General features: G+C 41.9%; 1 protein-coding gene across 1 annotated transcript in view; it reads left to right on the top strand.

The window, feature by feature from the left end:
* Positions 1–26,196, top strand: part of ALMS1 (ALMS1 centrosome and basal body associated protein) — a 958,782-nt gene that overhangs the window by 739,132 nt on the left and 193,454 nt on the right. Inside the window, exon 10 of the mRNA XM_044063634.1 lies at positions 25,117–25,234. Within this exon, the coding sequence (XP_043919569.1) occupies positions 25,117–25,234 (118 nt within the window). The remainder of the gene's footprint in view (positions 1–25,116; positions 25,235–26,196) is intronic.

The raw sequence follows: 26,196 nt of genomic DNA, 5'->3' as shown, positions 1-26,196 counted from the left end.
ATGGAAATTCCACTTTGCTTGGGGCTTCAGCTGGCCTCCTCACATATTATGGTTGCTCCATTAAATCCCATTTTCTGTCTGGTCTTCCAACATATGTCGTAGAATTGAATGAAGCTGTCAGACATGCTTTGCTAGTTAGAACATGTTCTTCATTTTGTGCAGGAGACATATTATATGCTGCTGCCTCACATGTTTCTTTCCAGAAATGTGTTAATTGCATTGAGCTTCCTTTGCCACCTCTGTGCTTTGGTGCTTGCATTTCTGCACCCCTGCCTGTTGACTTTCCCTCAGCTCTAGCATTCTAGGGTAGTTTAATGCATACTGATTTACACTGCTTGCTCTTCTTTACTAGAGTTGTGCACTGCAGAGGGTCACCTGAATCACATGTAGAATGTTTACTCACCATTATCGTGTGCTGTACAAGAAGGCCTTGTATAATAGATGTGTAGCAGAGGGTCACCTGAATCCAGGTGTAGGTTGTTTACTCACCATTATTCTTTGCTGTACGAGAAGACCTTATATAATGGGTGTATATTATCTGCCACCTTCTCAGTGCTTCTTTTGTTTAGACAGCCTCTCCATCCAGCACAAACCTCTGCAAGCCAAGAAACAGTTATATTCTTCTTTTCTGGTATTGTCTGTGTTAACTTGGCTTCTGGATGTCTGCCCTAGGCACCCAATCCACACCTCCTGGGTAACCCCATACCTCCACTGGACAATCACAGATGTATCCCTTCACCAGGCTCTGACGTCTGAGAATTTTGGCCATATGGTCGAGATCCTAGAAAGGAGGTATCCTATAGGAAGTCATAAACTGTGTGCTAGAAGTTATCATTCTGTGGCAATGGCTAGATATGATCCTTACCACTAGTCAAGACACTAGTGACATCACAACATCTTAACATGTGTCACTCCCCTTTGTAGCACTTGCTGAGCTGCACAATTCCTGGTCTCCACCGGAGGATGCACAGGCAGCAGTTCTCACTGTACTCTCCCCCCACCCCCGGGATAAGAACTAGCTGTGTGCTTACTCCCTCCAACCCCTGGTCTGGTCCCTACTCATGTCCTGACTCTGTTCCTGATGTTGCGTCACCTGCAGCATAAACAGACACCTTGCTTGTGCACCATTGAACTATAAACCAGCATATTCTTATTTATGGTTTCAGGTATCTTGCTCAGTGCATGAGCTCAGGTTAGAGAGAGTGTAGGAACTGGCATCATCCTCCTAGCCTAACTCATTATGTTACAGTGTGTGCAGCAGGAGGCACATGCCTTCGGGTGTAGGACCCAGAGCATTTCCAGCATTGTACCAAGTTGTGGCTGTTACGTAGTTGGTACATATTTGTTATGTAAAGGTTTGTGTTGCATGTATATTGTAAAATATATATTTTTAAAATAGTGAATGTTAATTTTGTGGGGTTGTGGAGGGTGAGGATTCCATATGGATGCTTAAAGTTGTCTGGAAACAAGGAAATTAAAACAAATTTTATGTTCCAGTTGACCCCTTCCTGTTTTACAGCCAGTGAAGCTATTTACTAGTTAGCTGAGATTTTAAAGAAAGTTGGGCTGAAAATGACATGCATATAGTGATCTTGTTTTGAGGAGTCTTTTGTAATACATCTGTACTGTAGAGTTTATCCCTGCAGCAGCATTTGCAGCCAGCATTAACCCCAGTGTCTTTACAGTTCTAAAGCTAACCAAAATGTTAGCATTTCTGCATATCCTCCCATTCTTTCCTGCTTCAGGACAGAGCTTGGGACAGTGTTTCATGAGCTGATTTTTGTCTCGTGAATTTTCTTATTTTTTGAAATCTTCTTTCTTTTAATTTCCACTCAAATCTCTTATTCTAGACCACAGCATGCTTTTATCAAATGTTCATGAGATTGCCAGTTATCTGTATAAGATCATCCCAGCTTTGTTTGTTTTGTCTTGGGACACAGTTTGAAATTAAAAGGTATCCTTTCTGCAGTAAATTTAATTGGCTGCATTGAGAAAGCAGGAGTACTAGAAACTCTTCATTTAAATTTCTACCTGGAAACAAGAAAAACAGTAAAACTTTATCCACAGCTGCTCCTTCTTTGGCTATACAGAAGCAGAAAGTAGGAGAAGGGAATGGTGATACCACTGAAGACATGAGTAAGCACTTAAATCTTACTCTGACTAAGAGAAAGAAAATATTGCAGTAAGAACAATGAAAATAGTCATTTTCCTTACAGTTTGTGTTCCGTTAAGTCAGAGGACCTGACTCAGTCAAACATGACGAATGTGAGCCTGAGTTACCCATGTCCTAACAAATAATAGTTACTGCTTCTGCTGAAGCTTTTCTGCCTTTATCTTCATGGGGAGGAGTAAACAGCTCTTGTATCTTCAGTTTGTTTTATGTTGTTCAAATCAGTTTGCACATTTTTCTTTGCCCCTTTAACAGACACCAGTATCAGTGCTAAACCCAGCTGCAGTGGCACCCATAGCAATCACAAGCCCACCTGAAAAGTTCCTTGTCTTCATTCAGAATCCATCTGATTGCCATTGTACCTCCCTGATCTGCCGGTGCTCAAGACAGAAACTGTAGATATTAAACGATTTGCTGGCCTGGACCTCCTTCTGGAAATCAGTGTCATCCTTTTAGCTTCCATTCTTTGCATAATCGCTTGTGGACCAAAGAACAAGTCCTATTCATTCAGTACCAATTTTGGGAGTTGGTATAAGGGTTAAGACACTTACCTTACAGACACAAGATAGAGGGATTTATTCTGTTCTTGAGCTGTGGTGCTTGTCTTAAATACAGAATCCTGTGGTCTGTGTACTTAGATAGGTAGGTGTTCTGTTCTCACTGCAGTAAACTTGGGGGGGTGCATTTGTGAACTTGATGACATTACAGAGAGCCTTTTGGTGGGTGGCTGGTATAATGGTTAAGGTAATTACCTTATAAACACAAGGTGCAGGGTTTGATTCTCACATGGGGTAATTGGCTATGGCTTACAATAGCTCACAAGGGCAGTTAGCCTAGTACTAATTTATGAACCTATGAATTTTTCACTGCCACTAGTTCATTTAGTTAGTCAGGATTATCAGGCCAGAAGGAGGCACCAGTCGCCATGCCATCAGCAATTTAGGCAGTGTGAGCAGGATTGGGTCTGAGACTGGAGTTCCATCAGGGCCAAGACTATCAGGACTTCAGTTGCTGTATGAAACTTGTGTAGGCTTGAAAGTACATCCTCTTTTACCCACAGTGCTGTGCTGGAAACAAGCCTCTTCTGGAATTCTTTAGGTCTGCATCATAGTATCCTCACTGGAAACATGTGGCCCTCAGATGCTTATGTTATAAGATACTTTATTGTTTTTTTCTTTTCTTTAAAAAAGTTTGTAGATGTTATTGTCAATGCTCAGTGAAATGTTCTTTTTTAAAGTTTAATTTGTTCATTTTTTCCTTCCCATGGCCTCACGCCATTCTGCTCCATTTGCTGTTTGCTATTTAAAGTTAGCCTTTTTTCTAAGTGTTTTTAACAGTTTGTACATAATGACACTTCAGGCAGTTCCTAGGCATTACTTTTGGAGGCGTTGCTAGAGCATTTTTGTGATTGTTGTTGCTCTAGCCATATCATTGTCTTTATTATTGTGATGAATAAGTCTAAAGATTTTGAGGTGTAAATGTGGTATGAAGATTTCCCGTCATGTTAAGCACATTAAATGCCTAAAATATCTTGGAGAAGCACATTTCTCAGAACACCAAAAAATTGTGCCTTCTTTAAATGTTCCACTGTAAAGAATGGATACATTTGCTTCAAGTATTAAGATTCTGAGTCATCCCTGATTTTTGAAATGTCTAGAGCCTCCCCTTCTGTCTTTGGTGTGGCGTCCACCCCGAAGCAACCTGTGCCAAAAAATAGAAGCTTGCTCTCTTAGTGCCATAGTATTTTACTCACCCCTAAAAAGTAGACACTGATGGCTTCTACCCCCCCCCCCCCCCACACACACACACACAGGTCTCTGTCTCACCCTCTCTTTTTCTCTCTAAAGATCCCACCGGAATTAATCACAGCACTATCATCTGTTTTGCTTCTGAATAGGAATTATGGACATGTTGGCATAGTTTGGTGAGATTGGTCGTTTCTAAGCTCTACATCACTCCAAACCTTGATTGTAGCAAAATATGGCACACATTTTTGTTTGAGCAGCAGAAATGGTCCCAGTCCTCCTCCCCTACTAACATTGAGTGAGTAGAGATTTTTCCATGACTGACCTCTGAGTTGTTGAACCCTTGTTTTTCTCATCTTCACCCTTCCAAGTCCCAGTACTGCTTGACGGTCAACCCCACTCTGTGTCTAGGTTATCTACAGTCCCAACTTTGGGTGTGGGTCACAGCTCCCAACCCCAACATTGATAGCACTGTTGGTACTGGAGTTATCAGCATTGTATGTCATACACTTGCCCAACATTTCCTGGAATTCATTAATTCCAATGCCCTGGACAGCTCATTATTACCCCCACTAGAGGTAGCAACATCCATGACCTGGTCATTACTAACATGGGCGACTGTTGCTCTACACCAGTAGTCAACTCCTCCCTAGTTAGATCCGACCACAAACTAATCACCTTGGAAATCCACATCCCTCCCATCCCCACCACCCGCAAAGGTAACCACCATGAAAAACCTCTCCAAAGCTAACTTTGGGCTCCTAAGAACAGAGGTGGCTAACTTCACGGCACCCATGTAAATGGAGAATAGTTGCATGACTGCTGAATCATACACCAATGCACTGTACAAACACGTACACAAATGCATGGAACTCACCATACCCAATAGAACCAAGGCGTTCTCCTCCAAAAAAAGGAAGCCAATCTGGTGGTCCCCTGCCATAAACAAACTCTACAACAGAAGGAGGAAACTGATGTGGAATAAAGTGAAATCCCAAGACTGGAAAATCTCCCTTATCAGCCTCAACAAAAAGTTGAGATCCCTCATCAAATCCTCTAAAGCTAGCTATGAAAGAATTGCAGCAGATAGTAAAGACAACCACAAGACCTTCTATAGTTATGTAAAGAACATTCATGTCAATACCCAGATTTGCTAGCCAGCAGATATTGCCAATAATACTGGCCAACAGATTTGGTGCCAACTTTACCTCCCTCTCCCACTCAAAGGACCAATCACAATACCAGTAGATTACCAGGCACCCAGTATTGCTACTGCACTAGCACTGTCCAAGGCCAAGAATACAGCTTCTGTGGGACCTGACAATATCCCTGGCTGTGTTCTACATTAAATACAGAGTGAACTGGCACCTCACCTGTGTGCCCTGTTCAATCACAGCCTCGTCCCTTAGAATGGCACACTGCTATAGTCATCCCTCTCCACAAAGGAGGAACGACTACAGACCCTGGGAACTATCACCCCATTAGCCTGACAAGTCTGATATGCAAAGCTATGGAAAGCATCATCATGGACCTAATAAACAAGGATATAGGAAGTCTCCAAACTCTCGATCCCACACAGCTTGGTTTTGTGAAGGGTAGATCATGCCTGCTAAACTTGGTTGACTTCTTTGAGTCAGTCACCAGAGCTGTGGATGAAGGCAAGGTGGTTCATACAGCCTACCTTGATCTGGCCAAGGCCTTTGATACCATTCCCCATTCAGGAATCATAGAAAAACTCACTGAGCTAGGCATCAACCGCTATATCAGTAGGTGGGTTGCAAACTGGCTCACAGATAGAATCCACAGTGTGAAAGTAGCTGACTCCATGTCAGACTGCCAACCAATCACGAGCGGGATCCCACAGGGATCGGTCCTGGGTCCTCTTCTGTTTGGTATCTACTTCTTAGAAGTCCAGTCCAATACAAAGGGACTCTGGCTGACAAAGTTCACAGACAATTGCAAGTTGGGAGCCATTATTAACTCCCCAAGTGATGTTGACATCCTACAGAAAGGCCTCACTGAGACCAACGACTGGTGTCAGAACCATGGCCTTAAGCTCAATGCCAAAAAATGTGTCGTCATCCCCTTTGGGAAAAACCCACTTCACATGAACTACCACATCGATGGTAGTCCACTGAACACAGAAGATGTTATAAGAGATCTGGGAACACAGGTTGACAACAATCTCTCTTTTGACCACCACACTGCCACTGTGGTCAAAAAGTCCTTATATGTGGCACATCACATTACTAAGGGTTTTGCATCTAGGAAGAAAGAGATCATTGTGTCCCTCTACTCTTCCCTGATTAGGCCAATCATTGAGTGCAGTGCTCCATTTGGCATGTACCTCACTAGACATCTGCAACAACTGGAGAGGCTGCAAAAGTATCTCACAAAGAGGATCCTAGGCCTTAAACACTTGTCCTATATGGACAGGTTCAAAAAACTCCAACTATTCTCTGTCTCCTATCGCCCACATAGAGGCGATCTCTGCTTGTCTTACAAAGCCACGTCTGATCCACCTCTGTTAGAAATGCTACATCTAAAGAAATCCCAATCTGTCCGCACAACATGCTCCAGAGACCTCAACCTCATTACTACAATCAACAGAATGTGCTGGAGGAACAGGTTCATAACCCAGAGACTGCCCATGCTATGGAATAGACTTCCCATACATGTCAAACAGAGCACCTCACTGGCCTTCTTCAAGAGAAATCTTGATGAGAGGATGGAAAATAGAAAATTCACCCCGAGGATTACTCCAGTGGCTCTACTCGACAGAGGCACTGGAAACTAATGTTGGATGGCACGATGCCAGGGTAATTTTATGGGCTAGGCTTGTAAAGGCTCCAGGGCCATTAGCCTAGTACACACCTATGATGCCAATGGATGCTCTGTTTTTGGCATTGAGCGTCACTCTCTGTCTACAGTGTTTGGACTCAGCCTTGGCCATCTCGGGCCCTACCATTCCATCCCATTGGTTTTCTGATTTTAATTATTGAGACCCATATCATAATTGTTCATTCCAGTGTAGACTGTTGGCACGCTGGAATGAGAATCCATCAAGCACTGATTCCTCAAAGCTGACCCTGAAGGCCACTCAGTCAGGCTTGATGTCAAAACCTGCACCAATTGTGTCCCTACTCCAACATGGTCAATGACCATAGGCTCCATGGGACCTCCGACAACTGTGTTGAAAACCATCCATCATTTACTGATCAGGATGCGTGTACTAGGGACATTGCTGCAGGGCTAAAGACATTTGGACATACAGTATTTTCCTCCTTAGACTCCTCCACTCTAAGTCAAGTAGGAGGTGTAGGTGCAAGAGAAAACCTGCTGAACTACCCCCCAAGTCTCCAACCCCACATGTGGATGAGGACAAAGAGCTTGAGTCTTTAAGACTCCCACTAAAAGACCCCATGTTTGGATAAATGTATGAAATGATCTGGGCAAAAATAGAGTGGACTCCTCAGCCTCCCCCTCATTGTCAGAACTTTTCATGGAGAAGGCCTTTCAATCCTTCTGGTCATCTTTTAAGGTGGTCCTGCTACCTGACATAGTTAGCTGATGGCACTGACATCTTGGACAAACCTGAATGTGGTAGCTTCCATACCAAAGGGGCCACACAGGATTCTCTGGCCTTTCATGAACTAGACTGTCTAACTTACCCCTCAGCGGCTGCTGTTCAGTCCACCTAATAGAGTCACATATTCTGGACTGCTTCTGAATGTTTACTCATTATTCACATTCACCTAGAGGGCATTAAACTACATGACACACGTACATGCACACACACACACACGCACACGCACACAAACACACACGCACACACACACACACACACACACAAACACACAAACACAAACACACAAACACACACGCACACACACTGAAATTCCAAAGACTTGGCAAAGGAGACATATCAGAGTCTGAAATGGTTGTCAAATGATGACGTTAAGGAGAAGCTTTTGCCTCAAATGTCAACAATGTGCTCCATTTCAAATCTGAACATAACCTGTACTTACAGTGTAGTTGATGGTTCAGGAAGGGAAGCAGGCACTGAGATACTGGACTGGTGTTTCTTACAGACTTGCTGAGGACTTCAGTCCATCACATTCATGATATAAAAGTTGGGCAATCTAGCTTATCAAGATTTCTTCCTCTAAGTAGAAGCCCTCCTCTTCAGAGGATGTTTTTTCAGTTTTAAAGGTACATAATTCCTTCATTTATTTGTCTCAGAACCCTAGACTTAACATTGTCTTTGATTTACATGGTACCCAATAACTGTTATTACATGAGGGTATTACAGTGGGCACTTAGACTTCAGTAGAAACAGTTTCATTAATCATTGAACTTTACCATCAGTCTCTCCAGGAAGTACAAAAATCATATCACATGGTGGTATCACAAGTCCAGCTTCTATTTTGACAGGTTAATTTTATAAACATAGCAGTTGTGACCACCGCAGTGGATGCTTCTGCTCTTGGCTGGAGGGAATTATCACTGGCAGATGATCTAATGGAGATGGTCATAGGCAGAGGTCTTGTTGCATAACAGTGTGCTAGAAATGAGGACAGTCCTTCTCACCTTGCAACCTTTCAAGACTCCCTCCCCCAAAAAAGATGACTGAGAAGGATGGGAGTGAGTGGCTAGCTCACTGTCTGGATGCATCCCCAAATCCCTGACTACTAGTTCTACAAAATTCTTAGAGGAAAGAGCAAAGCTTACCATGTGGCGGCTGACAAGAGTGTGGTTTCAGTTTGTCATGTACTTGGCAGATCAGTGATAAATCATGTTGTAAAACCATTAAGGTTCCACTTGTCTTGAGGAAACAGCTGCCTCTTCCTCATATTGTGGTTGCCTCATTAGATCGTCTTTCCCTCTGGACTTCCAGCAAATTACTTGGAATGGAATGAAGCTGTCAGACATATTCTGCTAAGTTGGCCGATGTTATTTGAAAAATTGTGCCTGTTTTAGTTATTAGTGTTGCAGATTGTTGCCTTCTCTAGACATTATTGGTTGCATTGTGATTTTAGGAGCTAGACTTCCTTTAGCACATCTGTGCACTGAGACTTGGCTTTCTACACCCTTGTCTTTTGACTTTCCCTCAGCTTCTGATAAGGAGGTCTTGTTTGGCCCATCTGCTTCTCAGATCCTCCAACAATTTCATGAAAGAGTGAAATTGATACAGGGAGTTTCCAAGATTTTTCTGCGGTTCCCCTTTACAAATCCTCCAAGTCCTCTTTTCCGTCTTAGAAATGGAACAAATAATCCTTGCCTTCTCAAGCCAAGCAGGAAATCAAAAAGAGGTGGTATGAGGGGAACAGCAGCAAACAAGGATCTTTTCAAAAAAGGCAGTAGTCTGCTACTTCAGAATACTAACATTCTTTCCCCTTTCCCACCCCTTCTGCTACTCTCTCTTAAAGTTGGTGCCAGAAACTCTCTGTGCATTCCCCTTTGGCAGCAGATTGTTTTGGACTCTCAGGTATTAAAAGTGGCTCAGGAGCGATAAAATTGTTACCAGATGCAAATATCGCCTTTCAGGGGAGTCCCTCCCCACCCTTCAAACTAAACAGAGCATTTTCTGCAAATTCTTTAAAACGTACTCACCCTAAGAATTATAGAACCAGTGCCATTAAACCAAAAGGGCAAAATCTTCTTTTCCAGAATGTTTCTGATACAAAAGAAAGAGTCTTCTTGGAGACCAGGTCTAAATCTTTCCTTTCTTAATCTTTGTGTGAAATTTACAAAATTTAAGATGCTGACCCTTCAGAATTTACAAAATTCAAGATGCTGATCCTTCAGAATCTGTTCTCTCTCATTCCACAGTAAAGTTTTGTGGTAGCAGTAGATCTAAAATATTTACACCATCACATTTCTGTAGCCAAAGGCTTCAGGAAATTTCTCAGATTTTTTTCTGCCTGGTTCACATTATCAGTTGTCTCCAGTACCCTTTAGGTTATCTACAGCTTCAAGAGTATTTGCAAAGCATCTCGCTCCAATCGTAGTTCATTGCAGACTGAGTGGTATTCACATATTTCCGTAGACAACTTACTCATATTTGCATTATTTTCCTAGATATCACAAGTCATTGCAGTAGGTTTCTTCTCTTCTGACCTATCCTGGATTCCATATAAATGTTCAGAAATTCTCCTTGGCAGCAAAAGGCTTTTTTGACAAAGGAGAAGGTGGATTTTAATCTAGAAGCTTTCCTGAGCTTCTCAGATCAGTCTCAGAGAGTCATTGATTCTCATGATTCCTCTTGCCAGGTTGTATATGAAAAAGATTCAGTGGGTTCTAAAAAATAAAAAAAGGACCCAACATTTGCATTCTCTGGAATTCCAGATTCCAGTATTGGGCTTTGTCAAAAAGGAACACTATTGGTGGAGACTACAGACACAAGCAAATTCAGGTCTCCCCCTTTTCTTCTCTACCTCCAAGATGGTCTGTAACTACAGATACCTCAGATTTAGCTTGGGGGGCAGTTTCTATGAGGCTAAACGTGCAAGGCCTTTTGAACTCCTCAGACAGACCAAAGCACATCAGTGTCAAAGAGATGTGGGCTCTGATCCTTGCTTTAAAATGTCTCTATCATCTGTGGTCCCCTGGACTTCTTCAGATAATTACAGACAGGACCACAATGTGGTAGTACGTAAGCAAGCCAGGAGGCACCAGGTCATATCCCCTGTGCATGATGGTTATGATGGCTTGGGAGGTTGCTCTTCAGCACTCCTTAACCCTCCAAGCATCTTGCATTCCATCAGAGTAAAACCTAGTGGCAGACAGGTAGAAAAGGACCAGGATAGACCCTCATGAATAGAAACTGAACAAAGTTTCCTTCTAGGAATTGATCCATTTGCGGGGAGCAGCTTAAATGGATGTTTGCCTTCTTTTAAAACAGACAACTGAAAATAATTCTGCTCCAGGACTCCTTGCAGACATGCCTGGGTAACAGATGTCTTTTCTTTCCCATGGTCAAGAGTATTCCTTTATGCCATCCCACCCTTTCCACTGATATCCAGGGTAATTCTGAATATTCAGGACGACTCCCCAAAGATCAGTAGGGCGATCCACTTTTGGCCTAGGCAGTATTGGTTTTCCATTCTTATGGAAATGGCCAAGGGCAATTACCACAAGCTTTCTTACAAACTGGACCTACTTACACAAGAATGGGGTGTTTGATGCACCCCAATCTCAAACATCTTCAACTAGCTGTCTAGATGATTCAATTCTAATTCATTTTAGGCATCTATTTCCAGCTGATGTGCAGCAGGTGCTAACATAGGCAAGAAAATCTGCTAGCAGGAGATATTATATTGGCAAGTGGAAAAGATTTTCTAGTTGGTGCCTAGCCAATAACCTGAGCCCTATCATGAACTATGTACCACTGCGTTACTATCCTCTAGCCTGTCTTACTTCTCTATTAAGATACATCTTGTGGCCATTTTAATATATCTACACTTGGATCCTTCACTTTCTTCTGTGTTTTTAGTAAAACAGTTTCTTAAGGGAGTTTTACACCTAGGACCTCCTTGTAAACAGTTTACTCCTTCCTGGGACTTAAAGTTTGTGCTGGAGAAGTTAACCATGTCTCCACTTTCACCTGCTTGTCAAGCAGACTTAAGGCTCATTACATGGAAAACTGTTCTCATTGCTATGACATGATAGACGAGTGTCGGAGTTGCAAACTCTCATGGTGGGTGAACTCCATCTGGTCTTCCATTGAGATAAGACATCAGTAAGAACAAATCCCTCATTCATACTTTGAATCAAGCCATCAGTTACCCAGTGTTCTATCGAGATCCCTCAGAACCAGAGGGCAAAGATTCTACATACTTCAGAAATGCACAGGCAGTCTGGTGTTATCTGGATAGAACTAAGTCCTTTAGAAAAGTTAATCAGCCATTTGTTTCTTATGTTGGGAGAAGGAAAGCCCAACCTGTGTCAAAACAACCTTTTTCCAGATGGTTGTCCTCAGCTGTTGGCTTTTGTTATTCCCCATCATGGGGAACTAATTACAGGCAGTGTAAAGGCTCATTGTATTGGAAAGGAGTGGACCCGAAGTAATGTAGAGGCAACTACATGGTCCTCTGTACATACTTTTACAAGGTATAACAATCTTCTTTTTCTAGGTCTAGGACTGGGTTTACTAAGAACATTCTACAGGGGCTTCTGGATTCATATTTTTCTTCCTCTTAGGTTATATAGGCCTTGGTAATCAACTCATATAACCTAAAGGCTACTACAGCAGAGGGAATGACATAGTGCAACTGTGTAAACTGCACTTACTGCAACAGTAGATGTTTGAATTCCTCACTGTTGCAGTTGTGGCACTCACCCTTCACCTCAATATTTTTGTACATAGTTATTTGTTGGGATGTAAAATTGTTTATCTTGCATGTTTTACTAGATCAGGATGAGTACGCTCCTTCCTAACTTTTGAGCAAGAAAATCCTGAAGATATCCTCACTCTGACTGCTGATTCTTCCCTACACAGGGCCGCCCAATCATCAGTCACAGTGAAGGGGTGCCAGAGCTTTTGGAAGCCAGACGGTTGTTGTGTCCTGGGAAGGACACAACCAATATGGCCTAAAGGCTACTGAAAAAGCAGGGAATTTGAACATCTACTGATGTTCTTCGTTCCCCATTGCTGCAGTCCTTACTATTGGGTATAGTCCGCATCCAGTCGGCCCGAATACCAGAGTATAAGGCTGACGTCGGTCGGTACTAATGACCGACGCCATATCCTCAGTCTTTTTTGCCGCATGGTCCGATGCAGAAGCAGTTTTGCGAGTGCAGGTTGGCGTTCTGAAATATTTCAAACCGGAGTTTCAGAACATTTTGGTTTTTCTTGCCTCAGTATTTAACCGGATGTCAGAAAAAGTGAATAACTGTATTTCTTGTGGGAAACAGATACCTCATAGGGATTACCATACCTTGTGTATACCTTGTTTAGGGCCTGAGCACGGCGTTGTTGGTTGCCGCTCTTGTGCTAGGTTTAATAGCACTATTAAGAGGAGGTTAGACTGTGCCAGGTTAGTGTTTGGGAAGCGTTGCAATTACAAAATGCCGTCGGATGCTCCCACGCCGCTTCGTCAAGAAAGCGCAAGGACAAAAAGCGAAGCCTAGGGTTGATGAACCGGCAGTCGGTTCTTTAGAAGGCTCAGTGGAGCCAGAGGTTTTGCCAGGAGTTTCCATGGAGTCTCAGGCAGAAACTTTACTGTTACAGGATGTGCCTTCTCAGGAGGTAGGCCAAGCTGAGGGGGCCTCTCAGGTATCTGTTCTTCCCTCTCTTCCCAAGGTAGTTAGAGCCTCTCCTTCTGTTGCCAAAACTTCTTTGAGAGGTAGGCCTAGTTCAGTTTCAGTGGGGGCTTCTCCTAGCATTTCGGGTTCTGTACCTAAGAAACATATGCTTAAAATGGCAGAAGATTTGATTACTTTGATTAGAGGTTCTATGCCCCCGCCTGATAAGAGGCCTAGGGTGGAACCGGAGTTTGATAGTTTTGAACAGTGTTCAGAGGCTTCGGAGTCTTCTGGAAGACTTGCAGGAGTATCCTACTTATTCTGATTCTGATGTGGATGATTCCACTCCTACAGCTTCTCCTCCTGAGGATTTCTCATTTTCAGAGACTCTGCATTCCATGAGGGAGCACTTTAAATGGGAAGGCCAGGATTACTCTGATTCAGGAAAAGGCTTAGGGAATTCTTGTTTTACCTCAGCATAGGCCCTTAGCTATTCCTCCTGTGTTGAATGTGGTGGAAGATGTTTTGCAGAGGCCTCCTGAACCCTGACTCTTTGCCTCCTGCTCCTGTTAAGCCTGATAGGTATTATAGGGTGCCCGAAGCTCATAAGTATTTGTTTAAGAGTCCTAGGGCGGACCCAGAAACTATTTCTCAAGGGCCTAAAGGTGTTAAGGCTTCTGTGGTTAAAAATCCTGTTCCCACTGATAAAGAGGCAAGGGCTTTGGATAGGTGGGGAAAGAAAGTGTATACTTCTTCCACTCTAGCCATGAGAGCGTTGAATTGTCAATTTCACATGCTAAAATATCAGAATTATCTCCTTTCCCAATTAAAATCTAAGGTGGATGCTTTGGCGGAAGGTATTGAGTGTAAAGAGTTGCTGGATTTGGTTCATGTGTCTGAACAAGTGGGTAAGCATTCTTTGCAATGTGGTTTTGATGCTGTACAGGCCTCCTCGAGGGTGGCTGCTACTAGTTCTGTTCTCCCCAGCCATGCCTGGTTGAAGGATCAGAATTTAGCTGAGCATGTTAAGACAAGGATTTTGGATGCTCCTTTACAGTCTGATGTGTTGTTTGGATCGCCTGTGGAAGCAGTTTTAAAGAAAATGGAGGACAAAGCTAAGTCTATGCAAACTGTTAGAGATTTTTTGCAGGTGCAACCACCGAAGTTTAGTAGAAATTGGCCTGCTAAGGGGTGGACATATCCTGCTTATGATTCCCAGTCTAGGGGTAGGTCTAGACGTGGTAGGGGCAGGGCTCAAGGTTCTTTCAGGCCTAGAACAGGGAGTTCACCTGCTCAGACTTCTGGTGAGGGCAGGGGTCAGTCCTTTCGTAAACAGACCCAATGACCTGTCTTTTCAGCTGCCAGTAGATTCTCGTCTGGCAGCTCCTTTGGGAGGAAGACTGTCTCTTTTCAAAGAAAATTGGGATTTAATTACTCAAGACAAATGGGTGTTGGATATCATTCACCACGGTTACAGATTTTATTTCCACACAATGCCCCTTTTCAGAGGCATGCCAGACGTTCCTCCTCCACAAAGAAAAGAGGCTCACAAGCAAGTTTCTCAGTTACTCCAGATGGGGGCCATTCAGCCAGTCCCTGTATCAGAAAGGGGCCTAGGATTTTATTCTCGCCTGTTCCTAGTACCAAAGAAGGGGAACACGTGGAGACCAATTTTGGATTTATCTCTCCTCAACACTTTTCTGGACATTCCCAAGTTCAAGATGTTGACGTTACAACAGCTTTTACCTCTGCTGGGCAAAGATCACTGGATGGTAACTTTAGATCTCAAGGAAGCTTACCTTCATGTGCCTATAAGACTAAGTTGCAGGAAGTATCTGCGGTTTCGAGCTGGAAATTCTCATTATCAGTTCTCTGCATTGCCCTTTGGCTTATCTACTGCAGAGTATTCACAAAGGTTCTGGCTCCAGTGATAGCTTACTTCAGGCTTCAAGGAATTCAAATCTATCCTTACTTGGACGACTGCCTGATTCTGGCTCAAGAAAAGGAAGACCTTCTACAGCATCTGGAACATGTCATAGCAGTGCTAAGATGCCTAGGGTATTCTGTGATCGAAATAAAGTCCAGTCTAGTACCCTCTCAAGACATGTGCTTTCTGGGTGTGAGACTGAATACAGCAGCCCAGATGGCCTTTTTAACCCCGGACAAACAAAAGAGTCTATCACTTTACTTCCATCAACTATCTCATCAGTCCGTGCTGACTGCAAGGACAGTCCTTCAAGCATTAGGGTTCATGGCATCTTGTATTCTGGTGCTTCCCAATGCCAAACTGCATATGAGGAAGCTACAATGGTATCTCAAAATGTATGGACACAGCACTGCCAGGATTTGGACACTGTCATTCAAATAATACCTTGCCTTCAAAAGAATTTTGTGGTGGGCTCAGGAATGTCACCTAAACAAGGGACTCTCTGTGACCCGGCCAGAGGCGAGTCAGATTTTAACGACAGATGCCTCGGACATTGCTTGGGGAGCTCATCTAAATGGAAAGTGGATACAAGACAAGTGGCCTGCCAGACTACAGCATCTACATATCAACATGAAGGAGATGTTAGCAGTCCAGTTTGCATTAATGGCTTTCAAGGAGTTACTTCTTCCAGGGCAGGTGTTGATTCTAACAGACAACACAACTGTCATGTGGTACATCAACAAGCAAGGGAACACATTCTTATCCTCTATGCAGGCAAGCAATGATTTTATGGGAGCTTGCAACTAACTCTTCAGGCAAGGTTTCTGCCAGGAGCACAGAACTCCTTAGCAGATGTGTTAAGCAGACAAATCATGGATCCCCACAGTGGAAACTGGATCTTCATGTATTTCAAAAATTGACAGTGTCATGGGGAACTCCAGACATAGATCTGTTCGCTTCTCCACTAAACCACCAGCTGCCACAGTATTGCAAAAGGGTCTCATCACACAGCTTGGAAAGTGGATGCTCTGTCTTTCAGTTGGACAAACCTTCATGTGTATGCCTTTCCTCCTCTGCCTCTTCTTCCAAAGGTACTATTAAAGGTCAGACAAGACAGGCCAAGGATGATTTTGATAGCTCCAGATTGGCCTCGGCAACACTGGTACCCACTACTACGGAGTCTGGTAAGGAAGCCTCCATGGCCTTTACCTCTGATTCCTCATCTATTATCTCAGAAGGATGGTCATCTGCTCAATGTCAAGCTTCACTCTCTTCATCTAACAGCCTGGCATATTCTGTGTTGAAACACAGCAGGTCTCAACTTCCTCAACAAGTTTTAAATGTGATTATGGAAACCTAGTACAAGGAAAGTGTACGCAGATAAATGGAAGAGATTTTTATTTTGGAGTACAGCAAAGAATTTGCAGGTTTCTGAGCCTAATTTGAGTGTGGCTCTTCAATACCTTACTGAGTTGTTGGACAAAGGTTTGTCCTTCTCTTCCATTAAGATTCATGCTGCAGCAATTGCAGCTCATTCTGATTGTGACCCACCATTGTTTCATCCTTTGTTAGAGGGCAAAGAATATAAGACCCGAGCTCCTGCTCCTGCTTGGGATCTCAATTTTGTGTTGGAAAAACTTACTCTACAACCTTTACTGCTGAATTGAAATACTTGTCATGGAAGACTGCTTTTCTGTTGGCTATTACTTCTGCAAGAAGGGTGTCTGAGTTGCAGGCCCTTATGGCAGTAGAGCCATTTTGATTTTCCATAAGGATAGGGTATCAAATCCTTCCTTTATGCCTAAGGTGGTTTCTAGTGTGGCTTTAAACCAAACTATTCATTTGCCTACTTTTTATGCAGACCCCCAAAATAAAGGGGAAAAGATTTTGCACACTTTAGATGTACACAGGCAATTGTGTTATTATTTAAGCAGGACTAAGGATTTTAGGCAGTCTCAGCAGTTGTTTATTTCTTTTTTTTTGAGTTCACAGGGCAAGCCTGTGTCAAAACAAACTATTTCTAGGTGGATTGGCTTTTGCATTGCATTTTGTTATTCCCATCATGGCAAGGAGATTCCAGCTGGGATTGGCCTCATTCCACTAGGGCTACTGCCACTTCAACAGCATTGGCAACTAAGGATATTTTGGAAGCAGCTACTTGGAGTTCAGTGCATACTTTCTCTAAGCATTATCACCTTCCATCTACTCTAAGTCTAGGGCTGGTTTTGCCACAGCTGTTTTGCAAGGCATGTTGTCAGCTCCTGCTTCTTTATGATTTGCCAGCCTCCCTTACCTCTGCTTTGGGATTCTACCCAATAGTAAGGACTGCAGCAATGGGGAGAAGAACATAGTACAGTTTTGTACCTACCATAAATGTAGATGTTCTCCCTCTCTCCTCTGTGTTTCGGGGTGGTTGTGTAGGTGAGGTTACATGCTTGTATTTTGTATATATTCTTGTATATGTTGTTTGGGCCTTGTCTTTTAGGATCTTCTGACATCTGGGGCAAGAAAAGACTGAGGATATGGTCATGGTCATGCGTAGTACCATTGACGCTGGCGTCCAGTCTATGCGCCTGACCCTCGACGCCTTCTCTTCTGGTATTGGGCCGACTGACTGCAGCAATGGGATCCTCGAACATCTACATTTATGGTAGGTACAAAACTGTACTTTATGGGTAAGTGAAAATTACATAACTGTACTTTATAGTTAGACGATTTATCACTGGGTTTAATAGTGTGGTCTGTAGTATTATTTTTCAGATTAATTTGTGACAGCCAATACTAATTATTGAAAGAAATTGCTTGCTCTTTAATAACATATCAGTTTATCTGTACAACTGCAGCACAGATATTTAAAGGCTGACATTTTCTCAAAGATATGTGTATGGACTAATTCTGCAATGAAATGTGCATGGTAGTGGTGTCCTTTAAGGAGATGCTTAATTAAAATTACGTCCTTGATTTTTCACAAACTAAATTTGATGCTCATGCAGAGTGACAACCATCTGAAGCTCTAGTTGCAGAAAGCCAGATCTAGTTCAAAAAGATTACTCCATCTGGACAATCAGGGTAACAAGGCCAAGAATCCTGTCCTTGCATGAAAGAGGACGACTATGGCGAGGTTACAGTGCTCTTCATTGGTACTGGCTAATAACCCCAAGAGAGGATGCCAAGGAGTCTGCATGCAAACCTGTAGGGTTTAGACACTTGCACTTGGAACCCCTCACCAAGTAAAACCTTAAAACTTTTCAAACTGTGTGATTGTCTGAGTCTCTGTGGTACTTTAGTCCAAGATTTAGCAACATGTAATGTTTCCTTTGTCTACAACACTGAACTTCCTCACCCACAGGATTGCTATTTTCTATAGTGGCCCTAAATTCCTCTCTAATATAAACTGAAACTTGGTCTGTTGAAGGTAATGTGCTTTGTTTCTAGGTCATGGTTGCCTCAGATGATGAAAAGGTAAGATTTTATGTTCAGTTTTTACCTCTTCCATTTGCTATGAGTTTGTGAGACTTTAGAGTTAGTATATATAGAGATCAGGGATGTGGGGGCAGACCTTCCCATATCAGAATGGGTGGCAGGGTCCACTTTTTTGGTGTTTAACAATTTTATTATTTTTATTTTTTAATTATTTGTGTATGATTTGTATGTGATGTGTGTGTGTGTGTTTAAATGTTTTAGATTTTTCTTGTGTTGACATGATGAGAATTAATTATTTGTAATCCTTATACAAAGTCACAATAGATAGTGTAGTTCATTTTCACTGTCATTTTACAGATATGGTGAAATCCACTTCTAAAGATGTCTAAACAGTATAGTAGTAGTATGCTTAAAGAACACTTGAAAAGTAACCTCCCCACCACACATATCAATACAGACGTACATATTCAGTTATTTAACTGAGTTGAAAAGTGTGAGGAGGCTTATTTATTTTACTGAATTTTAAAACAGTTAAGGGGCTGAAACAAGTAAAGCCTTTTACCTTTTATATCAGCAACTGAAAATTATTTCCTAATAAATAAATATATGTAATTCCCCTCACTTTATCCTTTGGTCTTCATAGGATCATAGGAGGTTACTAGGCTAATGGGCCAGGGGCCCTTCCAAGCCTAGCCAAGAGTTTATCCCCAAAAAGAAACCTCAGTCAGCACCTGTCGCCCCTGTCAGTGAGGGACACAGATAGATCCCCTGGGACAAATTTGTGGTTTCCCATCCACTCATCAAGGTTGCGCTTGAAGGGGGTCAGCAAGGTCCCCTGTTTGAAATGTATGGGAAGTCTATTTCAAAGACAGGGCAGCCTTTGAAAGACAAACCTGTCTGTCCAGCAGGTTTTGTTGATGTTGCATATTATATTCAGGCCTTTTGAGTGGGTAGTGCGTGAGGCATTAGACTTATGAATATGGAGCATCTCTAGTAGAGCAGGGTCTGAGATTGCCTTGTAGGCGACACACAGATCACCCCTGAGCAATCAGTACGATACTGAGTAGAGTGCTAGTGATTTGAGCTTGTCTGCATTGGACAGGTGTTGGAGGCCATGGATTCTGTTTCTGAGGTATTTCAGTGGCCTTTCCAGTTGGTGCAGATGTTTGGAGAGGTACATCCCAAACAGGGGATTATACTCAGTTGTTGGTCTAATAAGGGATGAGTATAGAGAGGTAATAACCATATTTCTGGATGCAATCCCTTTACTTATGAGATGAACCAAGTAAAGGCTTTTCTGACCTATGTTGCTACAGGATGGTCGAATGTGAGGTTATCAACCTGAGTGCCCAGGTCTCTCACCACAGGTTGTGTGCTTAGGGGTTGCTGTTGATGTGGTAATCAAAAGAGGTTGTGTTTTTGCCAAATGGTATGTTGATACATTTTTTTGCATTTAGCTTGAAGGCATGACTTTGACACCAGTCATTAGTTGCTGTGAGACCCTCTTGCAGTATGTTAACATAATTTGGGGAGTCAATGACAACACCCAACTTACAGTCATCTGCAAACTTGGTCAGCCACAGGCCTTTTGTCTTTGCTTGGACTTCTGAGAAATAGATGCCAAACAGTAGGAGTCCCAGGACAGATACCTGAGGAACTTCACTAGTTACAGGTCTGCTATCGGGGGTGCCTATTTTGACTTTTAGGGTCCTGTCAGTGAGCCAGTTGGCCACCCACCTGATGAGATAGGGATTTACACCAACTTGTGTTAGCTTTTTTGATGATGCCCGAGTGGGGGATTGTGCCAAACACCTTGGCCAAGTCATGGTAAGCTGTATGTATTGACTTTTCCCTCATCCAGGGCCTTGGTGACAGTCTCAAAGAAGTCAACCAGGTTCAACAGGCAAGATCTGCCCTTGACAAATCCAAACTGAGTGTGGTCAAGTGCTTGGAGATTGCCTATATCCCTGTTTGAGATCCATAATAATACACTCCATGGCTTTACAGATCAGACTTGTCAAGCTAATGAGGCGATAGTTTCCAGGGTCAGTAGTGACACCACCTTTGTGCAAAGGGATGACAATGGCAGTTCTCCAATCTTCTGGAATGAAGCCAGGACTTAGGCTGTGGTTGAATAGGGTGCTCAGTGGTGAAGCCGATTCTTGCTGGAGATGGTGCAGAATGCATCCTGGGATACTGTCAGGTCCCATGGAAGCTGTGTTCTTTGCCTTGGATAGGGCCTGTAACACTTAATCTACAGAGATGTGAGGTGAAGGACAAGTTTTGGGGACACTTGGGGGGGGGACTTCGAATGAGACAATCCAATGATCTGATCTCACCAGGGAAGAACATACTATGGGAGTGGTGCAGTGGTCACCCATGTTGGTAGGAACCAAGTCCAGAATGTTATCTCCCCTTGTGGGAGATTTCCCCCAAAAAATGCCTGTCCAAAATTGTTTCTTAAAAGGAAAATTCAGTAAGTATTTCATGTTAATAGTGAACTGGCAGACGTCAGAGGATAAGCGATGTTATGTAATTGATTAGTTACATCAATGTGCAGCCATTTCCAATCAAAGTGACTTCTAAAAAATATTCTGATTGGTGAAAGGAAGGGCTCAACAAAGGTCCTCACATTGGTGAGATGCTGTGGTAATTGTTGTTTGCTCCTACCATGTGCCCATCTAGTATTGTTCCAGAAATAATCAGTTTTTTTAAGAGAAAGAGAAAAATACAGCAATAATATGTTTTGTAGCTGCTGTAAAGGAGTGGGAAGAATATGTATGAACTGGAGGAAGTCGGAACTGGAAGGGTCAGAAATAGAGCAGCTTAAATTCTTTACAGGGGGTGGGGATGGAGAATTTACAGAATCACAGAAGAAACAAAGGCTTAAGAGTCTTTAGATCAGATTATTTAAAAATGGTTTGAGAAAGTAGAAAAAAGAGCTGAAGATGATTTTATTTCACCTCAAAGGATATATGTCGGCAGATAGTCTGCCCACGTTGAATGCATGTCAGAGATCTTGAGGGAATTCATAATCTTGTTGCACAGAATACGATTTGGTCTTGTCACAACTAGCACTGATGGTGCTGTCATGGAATGAGTTTATTGGCCCTGTAATGTTGCCTTGAATTTGTGTTTTTGTGAAGTACAATAAATAGGTCTAATTTTCTTGATCGAAATTTCAAAATCTCAAACAAGAAAAGTAGAAAGCTACATAAGCGAAAGTGCACTACATCAAAAGTGCACTTTCGCAAAAGCCGATTCAGCAAATCAGAAAAAAAACACTATTTTGCAGGGGGGCAACCCCCATCCCCGACACTCCCCCAAATTAAATGTACTAACTCCGAGACCCCACTACAGTGGGGAAAAGGATATATTTCCTTATCCCCACTGTAATGTGCTTCGCTGAATCGGCTTTTGCAAAATTACACTTTCGATGTAGTGCACTTTCGCTTAAGTGGGTTTCTGCTTTTCTTATTCGAGATTTTGAAATTTCGTTCAAGAAAAGTAGACCCCCAATAAATATAGGCCTTTTTTTTTTGCTGTTCCTTGATGCAAGTTTTCCATTAACACAGTAATTACCTGAGATTTCCTTTTGTTTATTCATTTCTTTAGCATTTATTGTGGTGTTTTCTGTTCCTGTACAATTTGAAGCTGTTAGCGATGGGGCTGGTTTGCTGGTACCACTCCTGAATCCTTGTTTTCTGCTTCACTGTCGAGATTCATTGGATCCAGTCAGTACAATGCCCTTATATGCTGTTTTGAATTTGTTTTGAAATGTGGTGAAGTATATATTTCATGTCTTTAACTAGTCATTCACTATATCTAGATTCTATAGAAGGGCACTGCCTTCATCTTCTGTGTTAATTATACTGATTTTTGTGTTGCCTGTAAGGTGATTGATCTTTATCCTTAAATCTGTGCTTTCTTGAAGGATCCCATTATTAGGAAATCAGAGTTTCTGTCTATTCTGTAAGATGTACCTGTTTTAACATTAAACTTACTTTGTTAGTGTTTTTAAAATGTAGTTTCCAAAATCTTGGCACAGAGGCATACCTCAAGACTGAGCCAGCAAGGTTACTTCTGTAAACTGGCATAATTTGCTAACCATGCAGAGTGAAATGGCCAATGCGGGGTACACAGGGTCAGAATTTGTAGGGAGTGTTTGCAAAAAAGTACGTAATATTTTCCATATTTAAAGTAATTTTACTGTCAAGCAAGGGTGGCATATGCAAGCAGTGACAGGTAATAAGTAAAAAATAAAATGGCATTAAAACGTGGGTAATGTAAACATATTTTGAGGAAACATGATGGGTAATGTTAAATGCATGCTGAGAAACAAGTGTGTATTTGCTAAAGCAGCTATTTGTTATTAGTAATATCTGCACTAATGGTGTAAAAGCTGTGTGACACGCAGGTGAACAAATATACAACATTAAAGCACACAATTTTACCATTCATATTTGCTTTCTAAAATGTACAGTTTGTAGATGAATATTGTTATTCTGATGTCGTCTGAAAATACAATGTACATAATTTGTATATATCAAGCAAAACCGCAGCTAGTAACAGGCAGAAAGGCAAGGCTCAGCAATTGTAAAAACCACAGGTTTTATTAAAAGTTAGCACTTTCGCAGTGTTCATCACCGCTTCATCAGAGCGGCCTGATGAGGCGGTGGTGAACACTGCCAAAGCGCTAACTTTTAATAAAACCTGTGGATTTTACAACTGCTGAGCCTTGCCTTTCTGCCTGTTACTAGCTGCGGTTTTTCTTGGACTTTTGTTTGGCTCTGCTGTTGGAACACACTCACTGCCTTTGGCTTTTCTCGCTGCTTTAATAATTTGCATGTAGTTTACAAAGATTTTGCTTGCACTTTTGTTTGGCTCTGCTGTTGGAACACACTCACTGCCTTTGGCTTTTCTCGCTGCTTTAATAATTTGCATGTAGTTTACAAAGCTTTTGCTTGCACTTTTGTTTGGCTCTGCTGTTGGAACACACTCACTGCCTTTGGCTTTTCTCGCTGCTTTAATAATTTGCATGTAGTTTACAAAGGTTTTGCTTGCACTTTTGTTTGGCTCTGCTGTTGGAACACACTCACTGCCTTTGGCTTTTCTCGCTGCTTTAATAATTTGCATGTAGTTTACAAAGGTTTTGCTTGCACTTTTGTTTGGCTCTGCTGTTGGAACACACTCACTGCCTTTGGCTTTTTCGCTGCTTTAATAATTTGCATGTAGTTTACAAAGGTTTTGCTTGCACTTTTGTTTGGCTCTGCTGTTGGAACACACTCACTGCCTTTGGCTTTTCTCGCTGCTTTAATAATTTGCATGTAGTTTACAAAGGTTTTGCTTGCACTTTTGTTTGGCTCTGCTGTTGGAACACACTCACTGCCTTTGGCTTTTCTCGCTGCTTTAATAATTTGCATGTAGTTTACAAAGGTTTTGCTTGCACTTTTGTTTGGCTCTGCTGTTGGAACACACTCACTGCCTTTGGCTTTTCTCGCTGCTTTAATAATTTGCATGTAGTTTACAAAGGTTTTGCTTGCACTTTTGTTTGGCTCTGCTGTTGGAACACACTCACTGCCTTTGGCTTTTCTCGCTGCTTTAATAATTTGCATGTAGTTTACAAAGGTTTTGCTTGCACTTTTGTTTGGCTCTGCTGTTGGAACACACTCACTGCCTTTGGCTTTTCCCGCTGCTTTAATAATTTGCATGTAGTTTACAAAGGTTTTGCTTGCACTTTTGTTTGGCTCTGCTGTTGGAACACACTCACTGCCTTTGGCGTTTCTTGCTGCTTTAATAATTTGCATGTAGTTTACAAAGGTTTTGCTTGCACTTTTGTTTGGCTCTGCTGTTGGAACACACTCACTGCCTTTGGCTTTTCTCTCTGCTTTAATAATTTGCATGTAGTTTACAAAGGTTTTGCTTGCACTTTTGTTTGGCTCTGCTGTTGGAACACACTCACTGCCTTTGGCGTTTCTCGCTGCTTTAATAATTTGCGTGTAGTTTACAACAAAAACAGCAGGATGCTTTGCTACCATTATTTTCATATGTTAGAGAATTATGTCACTGATGCCTTGGCTCTGTCTTGCACACTTGCACAGATGTAACTTTTTGTTTGATCAGAACACTAGTATGTTTTGTCAAATAAAATGCCATTTGTTTTTCATGTCTGCAGTAAAAGTCAGCATTACTAAATAGACCTTTGATACTAATACTAATCTGCAGCCTGCTAGCAAAGAGCATTTTTGTGTAATTTATATAATTTATGAGATAATTGCAAGTCATATGAGAGTTTTTTAGTTGAAGATTTTGGAGGAAAGCTCTCATGAAACAAGTGGTCTCATGGTTTAGAAGACTTATGGAAGCAAGGAATTAGTTATCCCCTTGCTGCTCACAACTCAGTGAGTTAAATTTCAAACATCTGTGAGGAAAAATAAGATTCCATTATATGGGGAACAGTTTTTGGACAGAACCTCTTGTTTAGTAGTCAGATTTCTACATAAGAAATGGTGTTATTGCCTAAGGATGATGTCAGCTGTTCTTTCTTAAATATGTTGCTTTTTTAATTTTAATCACCATTTAACAGTTACCATTTCCCCCAACAGGATTTGAAACTGGATTCATCGGACACAATGTCTACTTCTAGCAGCTCTGTTGTCCTGGCTTTCAGTCGAGGTGAGGACCGTACTGGCATCAGGAGATTAAACAAAGCTGTCCAGGCAGGTTAGTAAAATAGAAAGAAGGAGAAGTCAGAAGTCTGTTAAAGCATCTTAGTGACTTAACAAATTCCCATGAACTCCGAGATCATAGCCTATCCAAGAAGGCTTTTGACAGGAAAGAGATTCATATTTTTTCAGACGTCATCAGTGGAGCACTGAAAATGGTATGACAGTAAGTTCATGACACATGGAGACAGAAAATACAGCATGAGATTAAATGAGAGGCAGGTTGACAGTTACTGATATGTTTTATCACTTATCTCTTCACCTAGCCAGTCGACTGACCATTTTACATTCTTCAGTTATGATGCTGGCATAAATGGCAGAATGAATTAAAGATGCATGTTTACATGGCATGAATCATGAAATGCAAGTACTGAAGAGAAAATTCTAGAGTGTATATGTACTAATAATCACCAGCTATCTAAGGGGTTGGGGTTGGAATAATGTTTAGTGTTCACCTCACAGATACAAGGTACCGGGTTTGATCCTCACATTTGAGGAAATTGGCTAGGCTTAAAATGACCCACAAGGGTAACTAGCCTAGTACTTACCTTTAAACCTATTAACCTAAGAGGGAGGATTTAAATAATACCATTTCACACTCTAGCACTTAAAAAATGATGCAGTGATATCTTTATTGTGTACTGTATATATGCACATTCTACTGTAAATGCATACATATGTACAATAAATGATCGCATGTTCTTTGTAGGTTTATAGGTAAATGTTAAGCTAATTGCACTGAAGGGTCATTTTAAGCCTAACCAATATCCAGAGATCAGAATTAAACCTTGTACCTCGTGTTTATATGGTGAAGACTTTAACTGTTGCGCTGCTTTTTCCCTGCTGCTTCTAAAAGTTTCATCAGATGTTCATCATATTGATAACTGCTGCAGTAGCCTTAGCTGTACGAGTTATATCTTACCAAGGCTCTAACAGCCAGCCAGCTTCCAAAGCTTCAGG

The sequence above is a fragment of the Protopterus annectens genome, chromosome 2.part1 (assembly GCF_019279795.1).
Source record: "Protopterus annectens isolate FY-2018-M chromosome 2.part1, PAN1.0, whole genome shotgun sequence".
Taxonomy (NCBI): Eukaryota; Metazoa; Chordata; order Ceratodontiformes; family Protopteridae; genus Protopterus; species Protopterus annectens.
Note: the sequence above shows the minus strand (reverse complement) of the source record. Positions and strands in the feature narration are given on the sequence as shown.